The following is a 20,255-nucleotide window of genomic DNA, read 5'->3' as shown; positions in this document are numbered from 1 at the left end:
GCAGCAAAAAGGTGTAATCATTAAAAGCAGAACACTAACAAATGACTGTACAATGGCAAGCCTGTTTCTGTAAGCCCGTGCGCTTGGATGTGTAAGTGCTTTGGGATGGGATCACTGGATTGTACTGTTTTGGTTTGGCAAGTTGTATTTGTCAACTTTTATCAGCCCAACAGCAATATAGCTTATTACAGAAAATGTATGAAAGGCAGAGAAGAATCACTCATATTCCTGCCAACTAGAAACAAACTTTAACATTTTGAACTCTATTCTTTTTAAAATACATGTACACGGCTGGGCATGGTGGCTCACGCCTGTAATCCCAGCACTTTGGGAGGCCGAAGTGGGTGGATCACAAGGTCAGGAGTTCAAGATCAGCCTGACCAACATGGTGAAACTCTGTCTCTACTAAAAATACAAAAATTAGCCGGGCATGATGGCAGGTGCCTGTATTCCCAGCTACTCAGGAGGCTAAGGCACGAGAATCACTTGAACCCAGGAGGTGGAGGTTGCAATGAGCCGAGATGGCTCAACTGTACTCCAGCCTGGGCAACAGAGCGAGACTTCGTCTCAAAACAAAACAAAAACATGTACACATATAGGATATATGATCTTAAATATAAATACAGGGTTGTTGCAAGGTGACTTTAGAATTATCTTTAAATGTGATGATCAACATTTCTAGCACTGGGTGAAACATATAAAGGACACATAATTTTCTGGATGAATGCCACTGTCCCCTTTTTCTCCTGAACTTTCTGCTCATCAGAAACCTGCCCAGTCCTCAAGTACCTGCTCAAGATCTTCTCCAGGAAGCTTTCTTGACATTCCAGGCCTTATCAATCTTCTGTTCAGCAGCCACAGCAGCCACTGTGTGTCCCATGCAGTGAGTGGGTAAGATTTTCATTGGATATAATGTTGTGTTTTGTATTGCAAAGGTGCTCCTCATCTCCTCAAGAACACCAGGAGGCCCTTAAGTAGACATTTCTTTTTTTTTGTTTGTTTTGAGACGGAGTCTCGCACTGTCGCCCAGGCTGGAGTGCAGTGGCGCAATCTCGGCTCACTGCAAACTCTGCCTCCTGGGTTCATGCCATTCTCCTGCCTCAGTCTCCTGAGTAGCTGGGACTACAGGCGCCCGCCACCACGTCTGGCTAATTTTTGTATTTTTAGTAGAGACAGGATTTCACTGTGTTAGCCAGGATGGTCTCCATCTCCTGCCCTCATGATCTGCCCGCCTCAGCCTCCCAAAGTGCTGGGATTACAGGCATGAGCCACCGTGCCCAGGCTGTGTTTTGTTTTGTTTTGAGACAGAGTCTCACTCTGTCGCCAGACTGGAGTGCAGTGGTGCAATTTTCACTCACTGCAACCTGTATCTCCTGGGTTCAAGTGATTCTTGTGCCTCAGCCTCCCGAGTAGCTGAATTATAGGCATATGCAACCACACCAGGCTAATTTTTTATTTTTAGTAGCAGAGACAGGGTTTCACCATGTTGGCCACGCTGGTCTCGAACTCCTGACCTCAGGTGATCCGCCCGCTCCAGCTTCCCAAAGTGCTGGGATTACAGGCATGAGCCACTACGCCCAGCCTCTGTTGAATCTTTATACCCCTCATGGCACCAAGTACACTGTCATCATGCAATTAATCAAACTGGACATCTTGAGAGAAGTCCCTAGACTGCCCGCAGAGGGCGTCTAAAGAGGACAAGCCCTGGTGAGCTGTGTCTCTCCCCAGACACCCAGACAGCTCAGTCTATCTTGTGGCCTTCGGCGTAACTTTCTCTCCTCAAGAAAGACAGCTCAATTAACCAGAATCACTATAGTTTGAAATCTACAAGCCATCTCACAATTATTTTTCTTCCATGGTCCCTCAAATAAGCAGTGTTTGGTCAGTTTAAAAACATTCTTGGGCTGGGCATGGCACCTCACGCCTGTAATCCCAGCACTTTGGGAAGCTGAGGCGGGAGGATCACCTGAGCTCAGGAGCTGGAGACCAGCCTGGGCAACATGGTGACACCCCATCTCTACAAAAAATACAAAAATTAGCCGGGCATGTTGGCATGCACCTGTAGGCGCTACTAAGGATGCTGAGGTGGGAGGATTGCTTGAGCCTGTGAGCTGTGATCGAGCTGTGATCACGCCACTGCACTCCAGCCTGGGAGACATAGCTACTGTCTAAAAAAAAAAAAAAAAACCTTCACATTTTCTCTCATAGGTTAGGTGATTTTTGTTTAGAAACTTTTACTAGAAAATGTCTCTGTACTAGTTCCTTCATATTTCAAATCACATATCTTTTTATTCTTTTATTGTTATTCATATTGTGATCCATTAACATACATTCTCACACCTAAACATCTTTTTTAAAAGATAACATTGTGTTCTGGTCAAAACAGACAAATTAGAGGAAGCCATATTTCCAATACAGAATGGCAGTATTTTTAGCTAGGAATGCTGACTTAGGAGAACGCCCACATCACCAGTGACAGCCTCCAGTGTGTCAGGAGCTCTTGACATGGCTCTAGTGGCTGCAGCACCAGAGTCTCTGGCTCTAAATCACACCCTTATTTTAGTTCTGACTCAGTCAAGGCTATCTCCCCGGACACTGACCTTCAGCTACACCGGGAGGGAAGTCCGTGGGAGTTTTTATTTCGCGACTAAGCTTAATGTGGGGTTTACTTGCCTCAGTAAGGTAAAAGAAAACCATGAGAATTTCAGAATAGAAGAACAGAATAAAAAACATTTTACTTGATTCAAGTGAAAACAATGAACCCCTTCAAATTCAAATGTACATATCTTTCACTGCCAGTTATTTTCTTTGTGACACAGAACATGTTTTGTGTAGATTTTACTGCATTAAACAGCATTTGAAAATACTGACCAGGATGAAGCAGAGGAACTAAAAAAATATATGTATACACACATATATACACACATATATACATATACACATATACACATACACACACATATATATTTTGCTGAATTTAAAAAGGTTTCCTCTCTTTCATTAACTTTTAATTTTGTGAAATGTACACAGAAAGGCAAGGGATTATTTCAGCTACCGCAACTTAGACTTTGCCATCAGTGCAATGAAAAAAGTTGTGGAAATGATATAAGGTCAGGAGGTCAACTTCTGTAAGCTGGTGCTCATGTAACACCACCCAGCTACAGCCAGGCTGGCAGCATCTCCCGGGGGTCTCAGTTGCTCCTCTTGTTCTGCAGGCTCCTGTGCTCAGCCTTCCTCTCTCCCCACAGAGCTCACCATTCTCTGTCATGGAATGAAGCTATGGTTTTTGAAAGCAGTTCACAGGGCTAAGTAGGAAGCTCTTTGTTCCATTCCTTACCTCTTCTCAAAAAGCGGTATTCTATACATCTAGCAATAATATATAAAATTATGGCAATTACCCACTTAGACAGACCCCTTGTGTCCTGTAGGAGGCAGCACTGGGATATTGCGGGGTGCTGGTGATGCAGTCACTGCCGCCTCCGTGAATCTCTGTCCTCTGTGAGCAGCACTGAGGCCTTGTCAGTAGAGGGTGCTGGAGAGATGCAGGAGGAAGAGGTGTGCTTCCCAGTCCTGCCTGCTCCCTGGGCAAAGCTCCTGCAGCACTCTGGCTTCTTCGGTGTCTAGCTCCCGCAGGGCATGGTGGCCAGCACCAGCTTCCCTGGCACCGGCCCCTCGATAGTTTTGCAGCAGAGTGCCTTGGACCCTGATGGTGCATGCAGCCAGCAGCACCCACCCCTTGGCAGTCAGCTATGTAGGGGGTGCCTTGGGTGAGGGTCCTCACTGGGAACAGCCTTCCCTGGTACTCGAAAGGGGGATTTACAGCAATCTGTGCCAGTGACTTTTCTTTTTTTTTTTTTTTTTTTGAAACGGAGTCTCGCTGTGTCGCCCAGGCTGGAGTGCAGTGGCCGGATCTCAGCTCACTGCAAGCTCCGCCTCCCGGGTTTGCGCCATTCTCCTGCCTCAGCCTCCCGAGTAGCTGGGACTACAGGCGCCCGCCACCTCGCCCGGCTAGTTTTTTTATATTTTTAGTAGAGACGGGGTTTCACCATGTTAGCCAGGATGGTCTCGATCTGCTGACCTTGTGATCCGCCCGTCTCGGCCTCCCAAAGTGCTGGGATTACAGGCTTGAGCCACCGCGCCCGGCCGCCAGCGACTTTTCTGCCATGCAGCGCACTCTGGTAGTGTGACCCTGGGCACGGAGGAGGGCTCCTCCCTGGGCGCTCTAACTCAGCTCTAGGGTCCGTGGCTGCTCCTTACAGCGGCTATTCCTATACTCTTGCTTTCTCTTCCCTTACTAGCCAATTCCTTATTACTCCAAAACCCTGTTAGAGTTAGTAATTCTATCTTTATATTAAACCTTTCCTATTCAAATTAGTGTGTGGGTTTTCTCTCCTGGTTGGACCCAGGCCAACAGAGGCAGCCTATGTCAGGACTCTGCAGCTGATGGTACTTAGACCTTTTGGGCTCTTTCTCCAAGATCTCACTTACCAATTTAAACAACTGTATTTACATTCAAAACTAGGAAGAGACTGGGGGAGAAGTGTGTTACCACGTAAAGGTACAAAATAAAAAACCCGTCAGTTAAATGGGAGTCCGGTTCACTGAAACCCCCCCTCCCGGGTTCAAGCAATTCTCTGCCTCAGCCTCACATGCAGCTGGGATTACAGGCGCATGCCACCACGCCTGACTAATTTTTGTATTTTTAGTAGAGACAGGTTTCACCATCTTGGCCAGGCTGGTCTTGAATTCCTGACCTCGTGATTCGCCTGTCTCAGCCTCCTGAAGTGCTGGGATTACAGCCATTCTTTTTTTTTTTTTTGAGATGAAGTCTTGCTCTTATCCCCCAGGCTGGAGTGTGACGGTGTGATCTCGGCTCACTGCCACCTCCACCTCCTGGGTTCAAGCGATTCTCCTGCTTCAGCCCCCCGAGTAGCTGGAATTACAGGCACCTGCCACCATGCTCAGCTAATCTTTGTATTTTTAGAGATGGGGTTTCACCATGTTGGCCAGCCTGGTCTTGAACTCCTGACCTCAGGTGATTCCCCCCGCCTGGGCCTCCCAAAGTGCTGGGGTTACAGGCGTGAGCCACCGTGCCCGGCCACAGCCATTCTTTATTTATGTAAATGAGAGGCCACACATGGACTCACTGTTCAAGTCAGGGCCAGAAGATACGGCCACCCCACACCCCCAGTGTAGACCTCCCCATCCTGATGGCACTTTCTGGTCCCAGTGACATGTCTGGGGGCCACTCAATGTGAGCCCCTGAGTTCCTCTGTGACCCCAGCAAAGAGGCAAAGAGGGACACACACCCACTGGTCAGTCCTCAAGGAACAAGAGGAGAATAAAGGAACCGAGGCGGTCAGTGAACTTTGCTTTTGTTGAAGATGACTGGGAGGGTGCTAGGACAGCAGCTCCTCGGAGAGTCGCTGCGCTCTGCTGCGCCTGGCCGTGAGGGCTTCTGTGAAGCTTTACTGTGAGTGTGCCGCACGCTTTCCTGTCATGGTCATTCCTGAGCCTCCCTTCCTGTCACATCACTCCCACAATAGAATGAAGCAGCAGCCTGTTTTCTAAATAGTCCCTCGATTTCAGGACATCTGTGGTGAAAAGGACCATGTGTACCACTTAACACTGACGTGTGTGGCGTCTCTCCAGAGGTGTGGCCAGGACAAGCTGTCACATTCAGAAGGCACAGCTTCAGGGGCCTGAAAGCCAGCCCTGGGAGGGCTGGAAGATTTGCCTCGTGCTAGTGGAAGGGGCAATGTTCTGGATGAGCTTCTTTGTTTTCTGAGGGCACTGGGAAAAATCTAAAATGTAATGCAGTAATAGTCTGGACAATTTGTTACAAAATGAGCTTTTAGGAGATGACATATTACCTCATTATTTCTTCTCTTTCCTCATCATCTACCTCTCCCCCAATCCTCATTGGTATAGATATTAAATTGAACAGCTGGCATGCTGAATTAACATGAGAGTCACTGAAAACTGAGTGCTGCATGAGAGCTGGCAGCTGGCACACCAGAGAGCCCTGCAGTCCTTCCCCGCCCCAGACATCCTGCTAGAAGGAGACCCCAACCTGACACAGGTCAGTTATTGCACAGACTTCCATGAGCTTTGCCTAGCCTACTTCCTCCCTCTCTAACCTCGCTGGAGTCTTTGAGGACAATGCTCCCTCCTCTTTCCTCTGAAGCCACAAAGGGGCCACAGCCAGCATCCAGTCCCCATCTCAACCACAAACCTCCAAGAAATACTACTTCTAAAGAACGGTGGTGCGCAAGAGAGAATCACAAGAAAAGCTTGGTGGGAGAACCGCCACAATGGAGCCCAGGGAGATGATTTCAGGAAATTTTGTGATTGAGGCACAAGGATGGACACACATACACAACTGTGTGAAAACTTTTTAACATTTAATTACTTAAATAATATAAAATAAAACTTGAATTTCCTGACTGTAGGGCAACGAAACTCCCTGCTCTAATCCTTTCATAAACAGCACTGGCACCAGGGATTTCAGTTCAGAATGGCAAACGTGCACCTGTATGACTCTGGGCCAATCCAGTCCTTTAATTCAAACCTTTCACCGACTATTAGTAAAGCCTAAGACAGAACAATGTCTTCTATGGCAGCTCATAAATAAAAAAGCAAAAATGTAACCAAAACTAACTTGGCACGAGGCCAAATTCATAGGCTGAGAAAACAGAACAAAATAATTGAGCTTCAAAGAGCTTAGAACCTATTAGGAAAGCAAATCAAACGGTGAAACTGAGAGTGGTTCAAATAAACTAATAAATACAGTGACTATTTGGACTATGTTTGGACTGAATATAAGTAGAAGAGGTCTGACCCTCTAATGATAGCACCTATGCTGGTTGTATAAAAAGTCAATAATTTAAGCCTATTTAAAAGCAGCAGTCATTTTTACTCTTCTATGTATGGCAATATTCTAACCTGTTAGAGACAAACCACCACATGACTATTTCAAGAGACAGTTTTATTCTTTTAAATAAAACTGCTCTGAAATACAGAAAATAATTCTGTGTTAAAAGAATACATAAAAAGAATCTCACCAAATCAATTAGTAAGAATTAAGATGCTGGCAAAAAACAAAGGGACAGAAGAGCAGGAAGCAATTCAAAAGGCAAAAGCAAATCTTCCACTGCCGTCATGATGAACATTAAATGTTCTACGTCAGAGCAGAGCAGAGGATACATGGATGCTTCCTGGAGTGGAGGGTGAAGGGGACGGGGGAGTCACCTGGTACACCTTATTAACCTGAGCACAAACATAATCAGAAGAACAATATAATGGCTCATAAGGCAATGTCAGTGCTTTCTCATTCAGAAATCAATGTGTACACTTGCTATGCAGGTACAGATTGCCTCTAAGTAATCTGCTTATATAAACAGACTCGTCAAGGTCAATTTACCTTCCTTTTGGTTTCATATTTTCATCTACATTGAAGTAGCCTGAGCCAGTATTCCAGTTCTCTGAGGCCACAATCCCAGGCACTCACGTACAGCTCTGCAGAAGCTGCTGAAGTCACGCCGCTACTCACATGTTGGTTCTATAGCAGTGTCTGCATCCCCTTTTACATTTTCAAAGCTGAGGAGGCACAGAGGCTTGTCTTTGGCTCGCTTACCATTTTCATTTGGCCCCAAATACCATTTTATGCAATAAGGTCTAGCACTGCCTGATAAAGAACAAGGTGTCCAGAACATCAGGACTCTGGCTACATTCTCCCTTGAGTTTTCCTTCACTGTTCATCACGCTCTCTGAGAACGCACGTTGCTTGATTTTCAGACACCTGAACCCTATATCCTGTGCAGCATCAGCACTTAACTTTTAACATGGTGTCTTTCAAGGTGGAGAAGATGGCTGAATTCAGCGGATGAAATCACTGACATGAGCTACTTAGAAAGTAAAGGGCAATTAACTTTCTGCTTTTCAAACATGTGTGGCTTCCCAAAGAGTAAAAAGGGAAAGTATTAGCCGGGCTGGATGGCTCAAGCCTATAATTCCAGCACTTTGGGAGGCCAAGGCGGGTGGATCACCTGAGGTCAGGAGTTTGAGACCAGCATGGCCAACATGGTGAAAACCTGTCTCTACTAAAAATACAAACATCAGCGAGGCGTGGTGGCAGGCACCTGTACTCCCAGCTACTCGGGAGGCTAAGGCAGGAGAAACGCTTGGACCCAGGAGGTGGAGGTTACAGTGAGCCAAGGCTGCACCACTGCCCTCCAGCCAGGGTGACAAGAGCAAAACTACATCTCAAAAAAAAAAAAAAATCTATTCTGTGAAGGAGGCATATATGCAAAGCGGCCCCAAATGTGAAGGAGCTGAGACACTAAAGAAGGAGGAAGACAAATCTAGTTTGTTGGTACTGGGTGATTTACTGAGGGAACTTACAGACAGAAGTGTGGTCTCGGTCAGCCACAAGACAGGCAGATCTCTGCACCACTGCCCCCAGACCCAGGGCTTACAGACCATGAAGAAAGGGCATGCGTGCAGAGAACCCTCCAGAACATGGATGCTGTGCGCTTCACAGCCTGGAATCTGTGTGGCAACATCCAGGCTGACATGCTCTCACACTAGGGACAGTAAGTAAAGTAGTAATCAGGAGGCATTCAAAGGTCTTGAAGGAGGTTGATCAGAAGTCAACATGGCATGCTATAACAGATGTCTTAGAAAAAAAAAAAAGGCAACATGGCAGATTAGCAGCCAAGATGGAGTCCCTTTTGTTTCCACAGCATACAATCATTTGACATTTAAAATGAAACACAATAAATCCTCCTTGAGTAGGTCTAAATCTGTTAATATAAAAACATTCACTTCTTTTACAAATCATATTCAACTAGCAAAGGGAGAAACTCAAGCTCCTAAAAATAACTGACTTGCAGAAGTCAATTACTAAGTAGTTATTCAAGATACTGGACCCAGTCCGTGGGCTATCCCCAGACTCTTCACCCACTCTACACCTATGTCTCACTCAGCAACTTAAAACGAGTGTGTTTACACTCAAAACTAGGAAGGGATGGGGGGAGGTAAATATTACCAAGTACAGGTACAGAATAATAAAATTTTCAGTTAAATGAGAGCCCAAGTCAGTCTACCCCATTCTTTATATATCTAAGCCAGAGGCTAGAAGCGGACTCATTAAGTGTCCCACACTCTGTAAGCCAAGTTCATCCTGTCATAATAAATTTAAATTGTCTGACAAATCAAACAATTCCATCTCTGCTCCACAGAGGTAAAAGTAGTAACTTGAGATGCTCATTTTTCTGAATCTAATCTTTTACACCCACATTATCATTTTCACTTTCTAACAACATTAAGAAATACTGGTTTTTTTGTTTTGACACAAAATATGAAAGGCTTAATGATTACCATAGGAAGACAGACTAGATTAAGGTAAAGAATCCTACTTTTTTCCACCCTTCTCCTCCCACTCAACCTCCAAATTACTCGTATTAGAGCCACCGGTGGTGAAATCCTGGTGTGGCGTACATCCCAACAGACACACAGGCAGCTAACAGCAGAGGGAGCCTCAGGGGCTTTGCTGTATTCCTGACTACTGGGATAGATGTTTGGATGGGGCACAACCACTGATAACCCCTAAATAAATGAAAAACTATAACGTGTTAGTTACATAAAAGGGAAAAATATTTAAACTGTGCCACTCATCATGATACATATTTCAAAAAATTTAAACCCTTTGATTACTGAAGATTCCCAACATATATTAAATGAGTGAGTATAACGAATCCCTCTGAACCATTACCCAGCTCCAAAAGTCATCAACTCGTGATCAATTTGTTCTATCTACTCATCAACCATAAAATATTTTGAAACAAATTCCCTACATTGTATCATTGGATCCCTGAGTTCTTAAGCTCCTGTGATATAATTAAGCTCCGATTTCCCATAGCAGCACAGTTAATCTTGAGGGAGGCTCAGTAGAGGGATGCCTGAATTCTACTATTTTTAAAAATCACACTTTTCAGTGAGGCAGGCTGTGTTCTGGTTTTCTTTTTCTTTTCTCTTTTTTTTTGAGACAGGGTCTCACTCTGTTGCCCAGGCTGAAGTACAATGGAGTGATCTCACCTCACTATAGTCTCAACCTCCCAGGCTCAAACAATCCTCCAGCCTCAGCCTCCCAAGTTGCCAGGACTACAGGTGCATGCCACCACACTTGGCTAATTTTTGTATTTTTTGTGGAAACGTGGTTTTGCCATGTTGACCAGTCTGGTCTTGAACTCCTGGACTCAAGTGATCCACCCGCCTTGGCCTCCCAAAGTGCTGGGGTTACAGGCATGAGCCACTGAGCCTGGCCTTCCCCTGGTTTTCAAATCTTGATCTCCTAAACCGAGACGCCTCTGCAGCTGCCACGGGACAAAGGAAGGGCCTCAGGAACGGAATCTGCAGTCTAGGCCACATAGCCTTCTCTCTTCACATCACCTCCATGGAGAATCGCTGACTTTGTTTCATACACCACAATCCACAGGGAAATCCTGTCTGGGGAAAAAATGACTCTTTAAAGCTTCTGAATGGACCAACCCTTTCTTTTTATATTTGGAGGAAACTGGGCTTCAGAGAGGCCCAAGGTGAAGTTCCACTTCCTCACATGCTAACCAAGCTAATTAAAGGATGCAATGTCAAACAAACCCAGTAACCACCCACACCTTTTCTGGAGTCTCAAACGGAAAGTCTTCTATATAACTCATATTTGCATTTTTTCATCTGTTCTTGTGACAATCAGAAGCTCTAAAAACATTGACTGGCTTTCTGAAATAATCCAACCTCTAGCTATTTCTACTATGAGTGAAAGTTAACTCACTAGAGTTGAAAGAGTCAATTTCAGTCTCTGTCTCCTCTCTTTCTTTATATACATCTCTGAAGACCATCCTAGGTTCATTCATAGACAAGAAACTTTTTTGGAAACAATCCTATACATCTTCTTTCCACCCAAACATGGCTGAAACATTACAAATTAGAAGCCAAAATTTAAGTTGTGATCCGTTTCTAGTTCCATGCATATGAATACTTTTTCCCTATAACACTGTCATTTTTTCATTCTCATTATCTCTAATCAATTAGAATTCTGGCAATAAAATGTTCCATTTCCTCCCAATACCACACCACACTGGCTTCCTTAAAACAGCTGTAATAGCGGATGGCCACAGAGATAGACAAAGGTGATGGCAATACATTTCTTTTGAATTGTACAGCTGCTTATGATGGACACCAAACCTATCAATATTGCTTTAAGCACATACGGTCAAAGAAGCATTCTGCTTTTTAAAAAAATACTTTAATGCAGTCCCAGCTACTCAGAAGGCTGAAGATTGCTTGAGCCCGGGAGCAAAGATCGTGCCACTGCACTCCAGCCTGGGTGAGAGAGCAAGACCCTGTCTCAGAAAAAAACAACAAAAACCTTCATAAAACTCATTACTGTTATATCTTCAAAAGCTAATGCACTGAGGCTGGGTGCAGTGGCTCATGCCTGTAATCCCAGCACTTTGGGAGGCCGAGGAGGGTGGATCACTGAGGTCAGGAGTTCGAGACCAGCCTGGTCAACATGGTGAAACCCCGTCTCTACTAAAAATACAAAAATTAGCCGGATGTGGTGGTTCACCTCTAATCCTAGCTACTCGGGAGGCTGAGGTGGGAGAATTGCTTGAACCTGGGAGGCGAAGGCTACAGTGAGCCAAGATGATGCCACTGCGCTCCAACCTAGGAAACAGAGCAAGAGCCCGTCTTAAAAAAAAAAAAAAAAAAAAATTAATGGACTGAAATGCCTTTTCACATTTTAAAATACATTAAAACATACTCTGCACTCCTCTACCTAGATAACAAGTGCTTTACTTTGGAGGGGTTTGAAAGGAGGTACAGTCACAATCTTGTCTTCAAAATCTCTACTTATGTTATATTGTATTACCTTTTTAATGGCTTTAAGTTTAGTTTGTAAAGAAAAATCCAAATACTGTATTTTGATCTCACTGCCTATTCAATAAATGATCCAATAAATTGCTTTCATAGCTCATTTCATTCATTTATTGATTCACAAATATTAACTGGAAATCCCTAGTTTAAACTGGTGCTAGTCACTAAGTGACAGCTAGAAATGACTCCTGGCCTCATTTGACAGTGACTGCACATGGATGGTATCTGAGCCATACATACTGAAGAGCTATGGGAGACACTGAAAGACAAGGGAAAAATTGAAAAGAAGTAACTAGCAGGAAAACTAGGAAAAGGCAGGGCTGAGGAGACAAGGGAGGAGAAAATTTTAAGAAGAAAGTATTGCTGCTGTCAAACCAAGAAGTCAAGGGAAAGTGACCAGAGCTGTGGTGAAGACAGACACACTGAGAAGATGGCCTTATGACCACAAGTGCAGAAACAGGAGCAAGGCACCTGCAAGTCAGGAACACTCAGCACTGTAGGCAAAGCCCAGTGCTCGGAAAGGCAAGGAAGCATCTCCCTTCAGGGTTCAGAGTGGGCATGGCCCTGCTGACATGCTGGTTTCTGACTTCTGGTGTCCCGAACTCTAAGACAACAAATTTCTGTAGTTTGAAGCTACACAGTTTATGGTACTTGGTGATGACAGCCCTAGGAAACAGATATAAGCATTTAAAAAAACATAAGGAGGTTCATATTTATGTGAAACATATTTAATCATTATTTCTAAAAGATTTTTTTAAAGTAAGAAAATATTCACTTCTAAAGTTTGTTTTGGTCACAGAATAGCCACTGGGTAGCACAGACATTGCTGTGTCTCTAAGATATACACACGTAGAATAAATAGTACTGTTTCCTTTTAATAACATCTATCCAAAGTCAGGTAGGTAAAGCACAAGTTTTGGACAACTGTCTTTTCTGACTTTTATAAGTAATTTATACCTGAGACTTCAAGATTTTGTTTGCTTTTTAAAAAACCAACAGGAAAGCAACCAAATTATTAATATTTTGGAATTTAATTGTCACAATAAATAATTTAGATAATTTGATGTGTACTGACAACAAAATTACAGATTGATTCTGTTAAAGTGGAGGTTGGTTCATTCCTAAATGTCTCTTATAGCAGTGCAAAAAAAAAAAACCAGAAAGGGATCATTATTCATTAACTTTTTACTTCTTATCATTCCTTTAACAGACCTGATTTTTAAGCATCAACACTGCTATTTTTAATTTCAGCATAAACTCCCTCTACTATAGTCATACATTGCTTAATAACAAGGATATGATCTGAGAAACGCATCGTCAGGTGATTTAGTCATGTGTGAACATCATAAATATATAAATGTTCACATAAACATACATAACCCTGGACAGTACAGCCTATTACATGCCTAGGCTATGTGGTATAGCCTGTTGCTCCAAGGCCACAAACCTGTACAGCACAGGACGGTACTGAATACTGTAGGCAACTGTAACACAATGGATTAAGTGTACATATAAAATAGCTAAAAATATTATAGTATAGTAAAGTAAAAATATGGCTTAAAAGATTAAAATGGTACATCTGCATAGGGCAACTTCCTTATAATCTTAAGAGACCAATGTCATGTCTGTAGTCTCTCATTGACTGAAACGTTTTAGGCAGCACATGACTATATACAGAAATATTTTAGATGACTGAAAAATATATTTCCCTTCGGAAATTAAGCTTTCCAGAACTACTGAAAGAGAAAAGCAAAATAATCATGATCTATACTCTGGTAGATGCATCCCTCTCTTAGTCTTCTCTCAGTGTGATACCGTACATAAATAAAAAGTTAATAATTAAGACTTCAAAAGTAGAGTGTAAAGAGTTTAATGTAGAATAAAAGAGGTAGCTTTAGGCCAGTTCAGTTTCTCATTCCTTAACTCATTCAGTGAGAGACAGATTCTGAACCTCGGTAGGTGCTAGACGCACAGGAAATATGGTAAAGTCTCTCGCCTTGCAGAATCCCCTCTCTATTATATGGGGGAGGGAGGTGAGAGGGGGTGAAGAGGGGACCTGTAAAACCAGTTATTACAATATAAGTATTTGCAGGTTACAATCAAACATATAGGAGAAAACACTATTAACTTTTAAAAAGCAACACTAGCAAGTGGTTTTTCTCTTTGCTGCAGCAAAGAGAAAATTCAATTAATTTCTTATTGTCCCATGTGTTTGCTCATTGTTAGGCAGACTAAACGTGCCCTCACTGAACCATCAAATAATAAGAACAGATAATATCACATAATAAGATGATAGCAAAACTGCAATTTTATCCCTATTGTCTAACAGACTACATTTCTAAAACTAAAATGCAAACATAATTTTTCAGTTAAAAGTTGGGCCGAAAAGTGATCGGCGAACTGCAAAAGACGTAAGCAAGAAACACACAGCCCAGGCTGAGCTACTCCAGCGTTGACTGAACTCTAGGCACTAACTTAGTTGAATCAAGGACAGAAACTGGTTTCATAACGATGACCAGCTTTATAGCCTTCAGTTCTTTCTCCCTTAAACGGGATCATGAGAAGTTGTGGGCCCACACACAAAAAAGCCCTTATTTAATGCAGTGCCTGGCCTATCACAGGGGTTCAATTAATGGTAATGTACTAGTCAGGAATACATGATCTGAGTTTTCACTCTCAAACCAAAGCGAGGACATTCCCGCAACTTAAAAATGATTTTACATGCTATATCTATAAAAATACGAGCTTGGAAGGTTTATTCTATAACCAGAAAGTCAAGGTTACATTTCTTTGCACTTCCATTCTTGGTTAACGTGATCCATCCAGGAATCAGGAGAAGGGCACTACTTCAAGGTCAACGCTGCAGGCAAGGAGGAAAAGGAGGTCTAAGAAGCCAAGAGTTCACTGCTGCAGTGTGGCAACTTCACATTTTCACTTTACTCCTAAACTATTAGGGATACAAATTTCAAACTGCATTTTGTTTGTTTTTTTTTTTTTTGGATTCACATTCTTTTCAAACGGCTGCCGTAGCCCTGATTTTATCCAGGCAAGATAAACCTAACTGGGAGGTGAGGCCGTGAGGAGGGCAGAAGCATGGCCGAAGGAACAGGGAAAAGGGAAAGCTCTAGGAGTTCTTATCTCAGCACTAGACCAGGGTCAGCCCAGGTTTTCCGTGAAGCGCCTGAAGGTAAATAAATTGTTGTCTTTGTGGGCCACATTGGTCTGTGTCACAAAACCACCACAGGCAACACACACAAATAAGCATGGCTGTGTTCCAGTAAAACTTCATTTGTGGACACTGAAATTTGAATTTCATGTATTTCACACGTGAAAAATATTTTTATTTTCAACCATTCAAAAACGTAAAATCCATCCTGAGCTTATAGGCCATACACAAAAGGCAGCAGGCCAGATTTGGCCTGAGGGTCATAGTTCACCTGCCCCTATATATATATATATATATTTTGTTTGTTTGTTTGTTTGAGATAGAGTCTCACCCTGTAGCCCAAGCTGCAGTGCAACGGCATGATCTCGGCTCACTGCAACCTCTGCTTTCCAGGCTCAAGCAATTCTCGTGCCTTAGCATCCTCAGTAGCTGGGACTATAGGCGTGCACCTCTACACCTGGCTAATTTTTTGTATTTTAGTAGAGATGGGGTTTCACCATGTTGCCCAGAGTGGTCTTGAACTCCTGAGCTCAGGTGATCTGTCTGCCTCAGCCTCCCAAAGTGTTGGGATTACAGGCGTGAGCCACCTACCAGCCCCATATTTTTATTTATTTATTTATTTAGAGACATAGTCTTGCTCGGTCACCCAGGCTACAGTGCAGTGGCGCAATCTCGGCTCACTGCAACCTCTGTCTCCTGGGTTCAAGCAATTCTCCTGCCTCAGCCTCCACAGTAGCTGCGACTACAGGCGCGTGCCACCAAGCCCAGCTAATTTTTGTATTTTTAGTAGAGATGGGGTTTCACTATGTTGGCCAGACTGGTCTTGAACTTCTGACCTCAAGTGATCCACCTGCATTGGCCTCCCAAAGTGCTGGGATTATAGGCGTGAGCCACTGCATCCAGCCACCAGCCCCTATATTAAGCTGTTTTGAACCCAACCAGGAGAAACTTGAATTTTGCACTGTTTCTAATCAGTTATTTATAGATCCCTTCCATCTGAGGTAGAGAAAAAGTGACTTTGAGAATTTTTAAAGGGCAGGAATTTCTCAGGTGTGTTTGTCATTCAGGTATCCTCAAAAAACAACTATGTTTGACTACAACATAATTTAAAAGATAGAACAGCTAAAGGAGTAAGTATATGTACGTGGGTTTATCTTAGATGTTATTTTGGGACACCAAAAACTTCAGGGAAAAAAGGGTCAATGCCTTGTGAAGGTCTGGGGCTTCCGACCCACCGGAACGAGCATGTCACTTGTGTCACTTCACTCTAACTGTAACCCCCAAACGCAGTGGGCAATGCTCCACTGTACAAAGTATGTGAATAAAGTCAGCTTCAAGTCATATTTAATGCTTTAAAACAAAAGTCTAGGAAGCCCAGTGTTTGTCATGCCACCTTTTACCTGCTTCAGTTTTGAATAATTTCAAGTTTGAAGCCAGAACTATTTTCATGTGTTACAGTGCTCTTTAAGCACCTGCCTCGCACGTTTCAGAGCACAGCCTTTTATTTAAACTTTAGGAGAAAAAAATGTTTTCTGGCAGTGGCCACGGCCAATTTTAGTCTCTGAAAGTTTTTTGTTAAGAGTCCACAAACACAACAAGAAATGAACACGTGAGTAAGAAGGAATGAGAGTTGGAACGGGTCTTATGCAATACTTGCGACAGAATAAAAGATGTTTGATAGCACATGTATTCAAAATCAAATAACTGCTCATGGAGAGAAAATCTGTGGTCATATTCAATATGCACAAACCTAGGTGGGTGTTCCTATGGCGAGGCCTGTGTCTTATTCATCACTGTATCTTTACTTTGCAAATAGTAGGCACTCAATAAAAACTAAACAATGAATTAAGTGTATGGCACTATTCGCAAGATAACAATGCCACCCACCTCACTGAATTAGTAGTTCGAATTCTGTAAGAGAGTAAATAATGTTCAATAACAGTAGTTACTTTTTTTCTCATTTAAAAAAAATAAACCAAGGCTTAAAAAGATTATACAACTTGTCCAGCTGAGTGACACTGAAACTTCGGTGTACCTAACTTCAAAGTCCTTATTCTCTCTGATTCCTATTAGCTCAGAAACCTCATTTAATCCTGAAAACAGGCTTAGTATAACTAGGGTAAAAAAAAAAATTACCTTTCTAAGCTGATTTAAAAAAAAATCCAGGGATAAACAGACAATGGTTTACCTTTCTTGGCTAACCTATGCTTCTAATTAAGGAAAATGATCATTTTCTCTACATTAAAGGACAAAAGTGGCAGAAATAAAAGTCCCGTCCATCACCAGATACCTGCATCACCAGAATGGGTGACAAAATATTTCTCTTTAAACAATTAGGCAATACTTAAGAATTACTCTTCCTCTTTTAATTAAATTCTAAGCAAAAAATAACAACAACAACTAGTTGTTTGAAAGAACACTGTAACTATGTAAATATATGTAAATAACTACCTCCTTGGCATTTACGTTATTTTATTCATGGGTACTTTGGCTATTGTCTGAAAATAAAGAAAAGGTTGGTTTAGAATATTACTTTATATAACTTAATTTTTTTAAAAAAGGAAATTCCTCCAAACCCCGAAATCTGATATTAAAACTGTTTTTGATAGATAACTTCACTCTTGGATCCATTGTAGACTGGAGTCTACCAATAAATGTTGGTTTCGGAGGTCACTTCCAATTGTCTCTCTGGTTAGCAATATAGAGCTCAATATTTTCACTAACCTCACATATAAAATTCATAACAATTTAAACTCTGAGACTTTTAAATTGTTTAATCCAGTCAATTCAAAGTTAATACATTAAATGTAACTAAGAGACACTTGACATAGTAGGCAATAAACTCTAATAATGTTAGTGTCAATAATAGTCCTTTAATGTTACCCTCTTCAAAAACTGGTGAGTCAACATTTTAAAATAAATATGTCTTTAGCAAATTACAGTTCCTGTAGTATAGCTGTCTATGACAAATACAAATTTAATAGAGAATTTTTAAGCTCGTCAATCTGTCCTTACTACATACAAATAGATAATTTAAAATAAACTCTGGAAGTGAGTGTAGGAAAAAGAGCAATGGTACACAAAGTATAGATAATCTTCCCGCCATCTAATTAGTATATTCACACACTTAAATCAAGACCTCCAAATTAAAGTACTAAACAGTAAATGTAACCTAGAAAAAGGAAGTCTCTCTTTACTGCAGCCTTCTGTCATCAGTAAAACAGGAACGTCCTAGGAACAGAGAAAATCTAAACCCTTCAGTTAACGCGGGATTTTAACACACAGGCTTAATGTTGTAGAGGCTTTCAGAACCTCACATCTAAAATAAATTTTCAGTAGTTGCAACACAAAACTACAATTGTGTTGTTTTAGGGAGATTCAGTTTGAAAGCCAAGAACTCTGACCTTTTTAGTTAAAGAGGTTTCCAGATTTTTGATGTCCTTCCTTCCTAGGCTACATTCAATAGTTCCATTGCATTCCTTTGTTACACCATTTCAGCAACAATCCCCACGACACCCCTCCCCCAACCCCAAACCACCACAAGCTACCCCCCTTCATCAAAACGCAGACAAAAACATGTTCCAATCAGCCAAAGAAAACTCTCTTTAAAATAAGGGGAAAAATTAATCGTTTTCAATTTAAAATGTTACTCTGGTGAGTATATAATTTTTAAAGACATAACAACACTGCAGGTTTGGAGAAGAGGTAAAACAACTTAAAGGATTTGTGAAGAAATGGGCAAGTGTTCTGGTTTTGCACAGTTCCAATCAGTACAATCTTGATATTGTGTTCAGTCTTTAATTACAGACTAGAAGGTTACTTTTCAATGAGTACTTCCCAATGCTGCATCCACTTAGGCATGAATCCCCACTGCACTTACTAGATTAGATGCCTTGACCTTTAGCCAACCATGACTTTGCACTCACCTTAGCTCTTCCTCCGGTAATCCATTTACTCTCAAACTATCGGGACGATCTCGTCTCCTCCTGTAGAGACCTGAATGTGAAAGCTCTTTAAGCTGTAATGCAGTCATACTTCTCTCCACACATCAATTGCTGACACTTTAAGCATTTATGCTCAGCAGTGTGGCCGCCAGGGGAAAGCAATGTCCCTTGCCGAGGGACCTCAGCACACCTGACTCAGCCTTAGAAACCTCCAGGCAGGCCAGGCTGCTGAAGCACAGCTTCCTGTTTCTCACTGGTTGGTACACACCCTCCTTAGCAAGGCACAACTTGCCTTATCTCTGGGCCTTGCACCTTGGGAAGGGGGGAGTCGGTGACCAAGAAGGCAGGTTACTTACTTGTTTATTAATAAGAAAAATTTAATTGTTATGAATAATCACACCAATTCCTTTATAAACCTTGCCAGGACCACTCTGAACTAAAATTGGGCTAAAAAGCTCCAGTAAGGTAGTCACTAAAGAAGGGTCCTGCTGTTTTATTTCCCAGGAAATCCATTAACACTTCACAGGCAGTTGTCAGTTTAAAGAACTGCCTGGTTACAGTGAGCTCCTTAGGGACAATTCTCCTTAAAAAGGAGAGGAGGGGCAGAATTCTAAAGGGAAGCAGTCCAATTCCTCCCCCTTACCACTCTACTCCAAATTCTCTTCAGAAGGGAAGGAAGTGTCTTTGGTCCACCCACCCCTCATTAAATATTACTAAAAAATTCATAACTGAAAGGAAGACGGTTTCTTCCTTCATTCAGTGATTTTCCGAATCTGTAATTACTGGCTGTGAATAATGCCCTCTTGTAGTGCAGGCCACCCCGGATGACACAATGCTGTTGCCTTTAAGGTGGAATGGGTCCTATGTACCCTATATTTATCTGTACATCTGACCTTGGAAAGTGACAATGTTTAGGAAGGTTTTGGGTGTGGGGATGTGGACAATAGAGGGCAGGTTTGGGGCAAGTGTCATCCAGCTCAAAGTGATGCTACCCCACAGCAGGCACAGTGCGGCCCTCCAATCCACTTCAGTCCCGCTGGGAACATAGGACCACACCACAAACACAGGCTACCTCCCAGCAAGCTCTTAGCCAGTAGTATGACTGCATGGTTCTAGGAATTTCTCTCTGGGCAATTTATACCAGCCTCTTTTCCTTTAGAATCTTCTCGACAAGAGCACACAGAAATGGGTCTGATACTATTTTTACA

The 20,255-nt window shown here is 42.4% G+C and overlaps 1 protein-coding gene across 20 annotated transcripts in view; it reads right to left on the bottom strand.

Annotated features, from left to right (window-relative positions):
- The window catches only part of LIMS1 (LIM zinc finger domain containing 1), a 151,900-nt gene that overhangs the window by 46,579 nt on the left and 85,066 nt on the right, over window positions 1-20,255 (bottom strand). The window contains exon 4 of one of the 20 annotated variants that reach the window (XM_077958981.1): window positions 19,030-19,099. The exons of 17 other annotated variants lie outside the window; for them this stretch is intronic. Coding sequence is in view for 2 of the 3 variants with exons in the window: in XM_002799367.4 (XP_002799413.1) it covers window positions 19,030-19,136 (107 nt within the window). In the remaining variant the exon portion in view is untranslated. Of the gene's footprint in view, window positions 1-19,029; window positions 19,321-20,255 lie in introns of those variants that run through there. 2 more of the 20 variants (XM_002799367.4, XM_015113081.3) reach the window with 2 other exon arrangements.

The sequence above is a fragment of the Macaca mulatta genome, chromosome 13 (assembly GCF_049350105.2).
Source record: "Macaca mulatta isolate MMU2019108-1 chromosome 13, T2T-MMU8v2.0, whole genome shotgun sequence".
In the NCBI taxonomy this organism is placed as follows: domain Eukaryota; kingdom Metazoa; phylum Chordata; class Mammalia; order Primates; family Cercopithecidae; genus Macaca; species Macaca mulatta.
Note: the sequence above shows the minus strand (reverse complement) of the source record. Positions and strands in the feature narration are given on the sequence as shown.